Source organism: Lipotes vexillifer, unplaced genomic scaffold (genome assembly GCF_000442215.2).
Source record: "Lipotes vexillifer unplaced genomic scaffold, Lipotes_vexillifer_v1.1 scaffold575, whole genome shotgun sequence".
Lineage (NCBI taxonomy): Eukaryota > Metazoa > Chordata > Mammalia > Artiodactyla > Lipotidae > Lipotes > Lipotes vexillifer.
Window position 1 is genome coordinate 2,728,457 of NW_006780198.1, and position 8,699 is coordinate 2,737,155.

The 8,699-nt window shown below is 50.7% G+C and overlaps 1 protein-coding gene across 1 annotated transcript in view; it reads right to left on the reverse strand.

Moving 5' to 3' along the window:
• The window catches only part of RERE (arginine-glutamic acid dipeptide repeats), a 259,834-nt gene that overhangs the window by 7,639 nt on the left and 243,496 nt on the right, over positions 1-8,699 (reverse strand). The window contains exon 12 of the mRNA XM_007453328.1: positions 149-311. Within this exon, the coding sequence (XP_007453390.1) occupies positions 149-311 (163 nt within the window). The remainder of the gene's footprint in view (positions 1-148; positions 312-8,699) is intronic.

Here is an 8,699-nt window from a genome sequence, read left to right on the forward strand (position 1 = left end):
AATCCCCCGAGTATGTGAGACACTTAGGTCAGGCTTTGTATCACACACACACACGCGCGCGCGCGCGCGAGCTGTGCCAGGGATGCCCACGAAAGCAGGCCCACCCACAGCTGGGACACGTGGCTGCGTGTGCAAAGCCCCCACTTACAGAATTCACTGGACGGGGGTCTGGAGGGCGTGTTGACGGGCGTGGATGCAGTGCGGGTCTTAATCCTCCTGAACACGGCCTGCCTGCGGTGCCTGCGGTGAGCCCGGGAGCTGGCTGCTTCCGGGGTTTTCTTCCAGTAGTAATAGAAGGTGATCAGTTCTCCCTGCATGAAAGAAGGGACGGCTGTGAGGGAAGTGCCCTCGCCCCAGCATTGCCTCTTGCGCCGTGAGGAGAGGCTGGCTTTACGACAGCTGTCTGGAGGCCTGCGCTCCCTCAAGACACACCTGCAGAGCTGCCAGGCCACTGGGGCCAGCCCCTTGGAGCGTTAACTCCTAGACATCAGGAACATTCATTTGCTCAACAGGTATCTGCTGGGTGCCTACTATGTGCAGATGCCGCCACTGTTCTAAGCACTGGAGGTGCATCAATAAATCACTGACAGAAAGGAAGACCCCTGCCCTCCAGCTGTGTGTGTGTGTGTGTGTGTGTGTGTGTGTGCGTGCGTGTGCGCGTGCGCGCGCGCGCGCATATGGGTGCACACACAGAGGATGATCTCTTCACAGCATTTCACTGAATCCACACAGGGGCGACACAGAAATACCCGGCCAGTTAGACCATTCCAGAAACCAAAGCAAACAACTGAGGTGGCAGGAACTGGGGCCAGGAGGAAGGTCAGGAAGAACAGACCCCAAACCCAGGCAAACTGCTCTACAGCCGAATGCCCACCCCGGACAAGCCGGCACTGGGTGCTGAAGGCGAGACCAGGGCCTGGCGAAAGAGATTTAAGAGTGGACACAGCACACAGTGGCGCTAGGTGGAGATGAAAGGCCACATGTCACGAGGTCAGTGTTTCAGGCCAAAGGAGCTCCTCGTTTCATGCGTGGCCCAAAAGTAAGGGAGGCAAGACATCTTTCTAAAAAACACAGCAAGTGGACATGAGTCCAGGTGCAACTTGAAATAAAAAAAAGGGCGTTTTGGGCTTCCCTGGTGGCGCAGTGGTTGAGAGTCCGCCTGCCGATGCAGGGGACACGGGTTCGTGCCCCGGAAATAATCTAACCTTACACCTAAAGGAACTAGAAAAATAAGAACAAATACAACCCAAAGTTAGTAGAAAGAAAGAAATCATGAAGACCAGAACAGAAATAAATAAAACTGACTAAAAAAAAAAAAAAAAAAAAAAAAGGGCGTTTTTGGCACTCCCAGCCCCAAGGGGCTCATCGGGGACACCGTATGTGTACACACACGGGTGGGGGTGGGGGACGGTCGTATGGTGTGTTCCACTAACCCTGGCTGACAAAAGACCGTTTGCTTAAAACAAACACCAAGGTAAAGTGCCTCTACTTGCAATGTTTAAAAAACAGTTAAAACAGACTTCACTGGTGGTGCAGTGGTTAAGAATCTGCCTGCCAATGCAGGCGACACGGGTTCCAGCCCTGGTCCGGGAAGATCCCACGTGCCGCAGACCAACTAAGCCTGTGCGCCACAACTACTGAGCCCTCGCGCCTAGAGCCCGTGCTCCACAACAAGAGAAGCCACCGCAATGAGAAGCCCGTGCACTGCAATGAAGAGTAGCCCCCGCTCACCACAACTAGAGAAAGCCTGCACGCAGCAATGAAGACCCAATGCAGCCAAAAATAAATAAATTAATTTTTAAAAAACCCAGTTAGAACAGTGAGAGAGGCTCGATCACACTGATCTTCCCTAATTAAATCAATACTGTAGAAAGTCAGTTAACCTGACAGACGGTATCTTGGGATGTGTCCCTGGCAGGGGGGTGGCAGGGGGTGTGTGGTGGTGCGTCCCGCATCTGAAGGTGGGAGCTACTTGGCCAAAGCCCACTCTGCCTCACAGAAGGCTCTCTGCCTTGTGAATGGAGGGGCCAAAAAAGAGAAGTGAAGAGTCTGTCCTCCAGTGACCTGAGTCTAGCTGGAAAGACCAGTGTTGAGGAGACTGAAAGAGACAGAGAAGCACAGGTACCACACAATGAACTCCTGGGACTGGTGGAGTGCCCAGTCAGATGAGGTTTCCATGAACACACCCCCAGAAGGAACGGCCTGGGAACCCAACGGCAAGTAAGCTGGGAGAGGAGTGGGCAGATCTGAGGTGGGGAAATGGCTTCCGCAAAGCAGGTGACGCACGTGTGCTGAGTACTCACTACTGAGAGATGGATTCTTTGTGCATTTTCTTCTTTTTTTTTTTTTTTTTCTTTTTGGCTGCATTGAGTCTTTGTTGCTGTGCGTGGGCTCTCTCTAGTTGCGCCGAGCGGAGGCTATTCTTCGTTGCGGTGCGCGGGCTTCTCATTGTGGTGGCTTCTCTTGTTGCAGAGCATGGGCTAGGCACATGGGCTTCAGCAGTTGTGGCACGTGGGCTCAGTAGTTGTGGCTCGCGGGCTCTAGAGCGCAGGCTCAGGAGTTGTGGCGCACGGGCTTAGCTGCTCGGCGACACATGGGATCTGCCTGGACCAGGGCTCGAACCCGTGTCCCCTGCATTGGCAGGTGGATTCTTAACCGCTGCCCCACCCGGAAAGTCCCATCTCTATGCATTTTCTAAGACACAGAACAACAGCTGTCATCAGACCCCTAAAGGATCTGTGATTCAAGGACTCCTGAGCAGCCCCCACAAGGCTACAGCCTGTATCTCTTGGAGCTGTGGCTGTGCTTTAGTCTTTCCAAGCACCACTGAACGAAACGCTAGGGACTGCCAGTGTTTTAAAAGATGAAGCACGACCCCAGGCCAAGGAGGCCAGGAACCAGCCACCAAGGACGCTTCCCACCGCCCCCCCCCCACCTTTTCGGTTCCATGAGATGGTAACTGAACAACAAGGGAAAATGTAGGAATTGCCCTTGGATTTCTCCCTTGTCTATTACATGTTAGACCACAAATGCAGGCTATACGATGGTCCCCATGGTGAGTGGAGTATCCTGAGCCCCTAAGGTCACGATCTAAGAAACCTCCCAGCTTCTGCCTCTTTACTTCCTACCTTCCTGACTTGGAAAGTCATTTATCTGTACTGATCTTTTGCTGTTGGCGGGCTGAAACTCATAAATCCACTAGGGGATTAAGAGACCTGTGCTGACATAAAAGTGACCTGGCTCTGGTTTTCCTATGAGAAAACACAGAACAGAAGCCAAGGCAGGTCAGTGTCACCCTTCAAACACTGTGTCAGCGTGGCGTGCTTCATCAGTTCAAAAGGGCAGCTGGTGCAGTAAATCATGGCCCAATCCCAGGGCTGGAAAAAAGAATGAGGAAATCCAAAATGGTTCCTGTTCCTCCCACCTCCGCCTATAGCTGAGGTTGTTTTAGGGGTCAAGGGTGACAGAGGCCTCAGATGGTGGAAGGAAACAAAAACGGGCGAGACGGGCTTCCCCTGCCGATGCAGGGGACACGGGTTCGTGCCCCAGTCTGGGAAGATCCCACATGCTGCGGAGCGGCTGGGGCCACGAGCCATGGCCACTGAGCCTGCGCGTCCGGAGCCTGTGCTCCGCAACGGGAGAGGCCACAACAGTGAGAGGCCCGCGTACCGCAAAAAAAAAAAAAAAAAAAGGGTGAGAAACCTGGAGGGGAGGCACAACCACCGGCGTCTCTGTCATACCTCGGTCTGACCTGAAGGCTGTGAACAAGAGCCGCCCTGACGTTTCTGCACAGCCCTGGTCCGTGTGCGCTACTGACTCACATGGTTATGAGGGATCCGTTCTATTTCTCACACATGAATGTTCTGAAAGAGTTTCAAACAGTATCAAAAGATGGTATGGGGACTTCCCTGGTGGCGCAGTGGTTAATAATCAGCCTGCCAACACATGGGACACGGGTTCGAGCCCTGGTCCGGGAAGATCCCACATGCTGCAGAGCAACTGAGCCCGTGCACCACAACTACTGAGCCTGCACGCCACAACTACTGAAGCCCGCACTCTGCAACAAGAAAAGCCAGCGCAATGAGAAGCCCGCACACGGCAACGAAGAGTAGCCTCCGCTCGCCACAACTAGAGAAAGCCCGCGCACGGCAACGAAGACCCAACGCAGCCAAATATAAAATAAAATAAAGTAAAATAAAATAGAAACAGCTTTTAAACAAGGAGCCCGGAACAGATTCCACCATCTCAGTTCCAAGGATCAAAATGACCAAGTCTGAAGGACTGTTGAAATTAAAATGAAAGAATATAAATTTCAACATTCAGGAAGATAGGGGAGTGACGAGAAATCTCATACACTGCTGGTGAAATGTAAAATGGTTGAAACACTTTGTAAAACTGTCTGGCAGTTCTTAGAAAGCCAAATATGTACCATACGACCTAGCAAATGATTCGACTCCTAGGTGTTTACCCCAAAGGAATAAAAACATATGTGTACACAAAGACTTTTATACAAGTGTTCATTAAAACTTTACTCTCCATAGCCAAAAACTGGGAACAAGGCAAACAGCCCCTCAACGGGAAAACGAATAAACATATTATGGCACACCCACTCACAAGAATACCACTTGGCAGTAAAAAGGAACAAACTACTGATGGATACAACCAGTGGATAAATCTCAAAGACATCATGTTGAATAAAAGCAGCCAAACACCAAAGGGAACATACAGACTGCATGATTCCATTCTAGAAAAGACAAATCTGTAATCACAAAAAGCAAACGAGTGGTTGCCTGGAGTCTGGAGCATGAGGGGTAAGCAACTGAGATCTTTTGGGGTGATGGGGCTGGTTCTATACATCGATGGTGGTGGTGTTACATGGCTGTATATTTCATGGATGTATACAGCTGTCAAAACTCACTGAACTTGTGCACTTCAAGTGGGTGCATTTTTATGATCTATATGGTATGCACACCATACATCAATGAGTTGACTGAAAAAGAAAAAGAAAAAAATCCAGACCAGGTTTTATCAGCTGCCTCTTAACCACTGTAATGTCTAGGAAGGGATTAAACATTGGAATGGAGCAAATCTGGGAGGATTAGAAACAGTATATTGGTGACTGCATGGGTGGCTAGGTCATGAGCACAAACAAAAGAATATGTTGGGGAAAGCTTTCGTTCTACAAATAGGGAGTGAAGCAGCTCGAGGCCTCACCAGGAATGGAGTCAATTGAACTTTAATCAAACATGCATAGCGTGTGCTGTGGAGACCCACTGCACATAAATTCAGGGAAGAAAAGCTGTTGCAGAAATCAATAGCTTACTGAAACATTAACACAGGCAATCACTGATCAAAAGGCAGCTCCACAAAGGCAGCCTTGCAAATGAGCTCCCGCTTGCGTCGCAAGCGCACGTCGAGGCATAAACGCTGTCGACACGAATGGCCTGTAATGATCGTTTTGTCCCCAGTGCTCGAACCTCATCCCGCAACAAGGCCTCACAGTCAACACGCCTCGCGTCTCGGGGCAGAACTGCACAGGCTCAAGGAACTAAACTGGTTTAGTGCCTGGGCAAAGAAGCAAAGGAAGGGGCTGAAGTCATCTCTCAGAGGAAAGCCGGCGCGCAGCAACGAAGACCCAACGCAGCCAAAAATAAATAAACAAACAAATAAATAAAATATATATATTAAAAGAAAGAATGGATACACAACAAGGTCCTACTGTATAGCACAGGGGCTATATTCACTATCCTGTGATGAAGCATAATGGAAAAGAATATGAAAAAATAGAACGTCTGCATGCGTGTAACTGGGTCACTTTGCTGTACAGCAGAGATGGGCATAACACTGTAAATCAACTAGACTTCAATTAAAAAAGCAAGATAACTTCTTTTTCTGAAGTAAGATGAGCTACACGTGTTCTCTCTAAGGGACCCTGGGGAAATGAAAGCACAGAAGAGACTGTGAAGAGGAAGGTGCTGTAGGCACTTCAGGTATCACAGGTTCGTTGTCAGCGAGCACGCCTGTCCCCAGGACCATCACAGAGCAAAGCTCCCCACGCCCCAGGCTCTCTCCCCTCAGCCCAGCACGAACTCCCCAGACATGGGCCCTCTGGGAGGCTAGTGCAGAGGCAGGGACAGGCAGTCAATTATTTTCATCCCATTACTGAAGCCTAAGGGTACACACCCAAGACTGAGTCCAATTTGCTGCAACTGTCACATAATTATTACTGCTACAACCATCCACAGAAGTCTCAACCCTCCAAGGTGGTGGAAGATGAGGTCCAGGGATCCCCGCCCACACACCGAGTCCAGGGTTGCCATCTACGATCAGGTCCTCTCTTTACAAGCCAAGGGAGGCCTCAGTCTTTTGTAAATAACCCCGTACACGCACACCTCACTCTCCATTCAGGGTACACAACAGTGTTCCTTTCTCTTCCATTCTGACAACACGGTTCTGTGAACTGGCAGAAAACAACGATGCCCACTGGTCTTCCATTAAGCTGTATTAAGCAAGGCCCTGGAAACCAGTCTCCCGCTTCCGGAACACGCAGGGAGGCAGGTGGGTAATTGAACCCGGTCCCTGCACTGTACTCAGTGCCCGGCACCAGCCTCAGGAGGTACCCAGTGGGGGGCGCCCACAAGTGCCCCTTCTGCTGGTGAGGGGAAAGGGACTTCTCCTTTACCAAAGTTTCAACAGGCACCCTCCTCTCCCAGCCAAACACTGCCTACTAACTGGGGGAGGGCTGGGGGGACAACAGAAGAGATGGGATGCAGCGGCAGGCCTGGAGCTGCTCATGACGATGGCGTTATACACAGTTTCTTCTGAAGCTATTTTTATAGGCACTTCAAGGCCACCTACCACAGTCAGCAGACAACGTGGTGGACAGGCCCCACGAAGTGGCAACTGACCTTCACACGCAACTGACACACCCCACTGCAGGGGTTAGAAAGTAAGCGTTCAGAAGAAATGATCTTATTTCTCTAAGACATATTATTAACTGTTCAGACGCTAAATGAGTATTTTAACTTGAGTATGTGGAGCAAGCACCGCTAAAGTGATCTCCACACAACGCCTTAAGTCAGCATGCCGATGGCCGATTAGCATCAGAGTGGTGTTCCTCTGCTAAAACTTCTGTTTGAAGAATGCCCTTCAGTCGCCATCTGGCTCCTTCTTTGGTGGTCCAGGTAAAAAGGGTGAAGAAACCCACCACTATGGAGAGATCTAAAGCTTTAAAAAAAAAAGTGTGTTTTTCCAGGGAGAAGGTCCAGGAAGCAATGAGTAGTTAAGAAACAAGGCCCCAAACCCAGTGGGGCAGGAGGGAGATGGAAACATGGCACAGAGCTGCTTCAAGCTGCTTCATTCCCCAACCCAGGGCCCCAGGAAATGACACCGTGGCCACTGGAGCTGGTGCTAGGAAGCCTGCCTGGGACGCATCTCCTGGGAAGAGCTGCTCGAACTGGAGCCGAGCTCAGGCCCTCTGATTTCCATGGCCGCCTCTGCCTGGGAATTAACAGCTGCATTGTTTCTTGGCAAAAACTACTAATTCAAGGGTAGTGAAGCAAGTCAGTTAAATTTCCTGTCACAGACTCCCACACAAGTCATTCTTTCCCTTCACTCCCTGAGGATTCAAGGGCTGAATCTGACAACTGTTTAGAACATCTGAGGTGAGAAGCCGGGCGCTGGGTAGAACCGTCCACTGTCTTTAGGGGCAGCCACCTTTACAGATCTTTTTCCAGCAACAACTCTGGTAATTAAAGCAACGCTGTCCTGGGCTACTTCTTTTGTTAAACAACCGAATCCCCGAATCGCTAAAGGAGCCCCCAGCCAGCTGGCTCTGCTGCTAATCGTTAACCACCACCTCTGTGGTCTCGGGAGTGCATCTGGGAGGACGATGACATGCTTGAAGGCACACAGCAGAAAACCACAGCCTCTGGACCTAGCAGGCCATGCAGGAGGAAGCCCCACGCGAGGGGGCATCCTGCTTCGGGGCAGGTTCCCGACGCTCCTTACCCCCTTTACCCACATCAGGCTCCTTTCCTGGAGAGACGAAGGGAAGGGAGGAAAGGCAAGACTTTGGAAGCCCGGGAAGGCCTCCTGGGTGTAACTGGTTAAAACGACAAGGCCACGTGAAGACACTCAGAGATATTCCTGAACCAGGCACTCTGCTGCCCCTGTTTAAAATCTCAATTGTGCAGGGTAAAGGAAAGAAAAAATTCTTTTCTTTTTTCTTTTTTTTAAAGAATTACCACCACTACACGTGAACATTGTGAAGGAATGGGAATAGATCTGGGTTTTTTCAACTCAAAATTGTAGAGATTTGCTAAGCTCTACACTTCTTTAGCTGCTGACCTCGGCCACCTGCAGATCCTACCTCTGGTCCCACACCTTCACGCGGATGTCCAGACCTGCGGTCCTGGGCTGGCTTGTCCCCTCCCACACAGAGACTAGGTCAGTAATCCCAAAGCACAGATCTGACCTCGTCAACTTTCCTCTCTGAATCACTGAAGGCTCCTCGAGGCCTACAGAACAAATGCCCAGCTGCTTCGCTGCTTCCTCCAGGCCTTTCCCTCTGTCCCCAGAAGACCTTTTGACTGCATTCCCCACCTCTCATGGTCTCTGGCTTATGCCAAACATGACGGCCAGTCCCCTGTTCCTCGGTGCTTTCCTGCTGCTGGCGGGACGCAGCCCCATGAACCGCT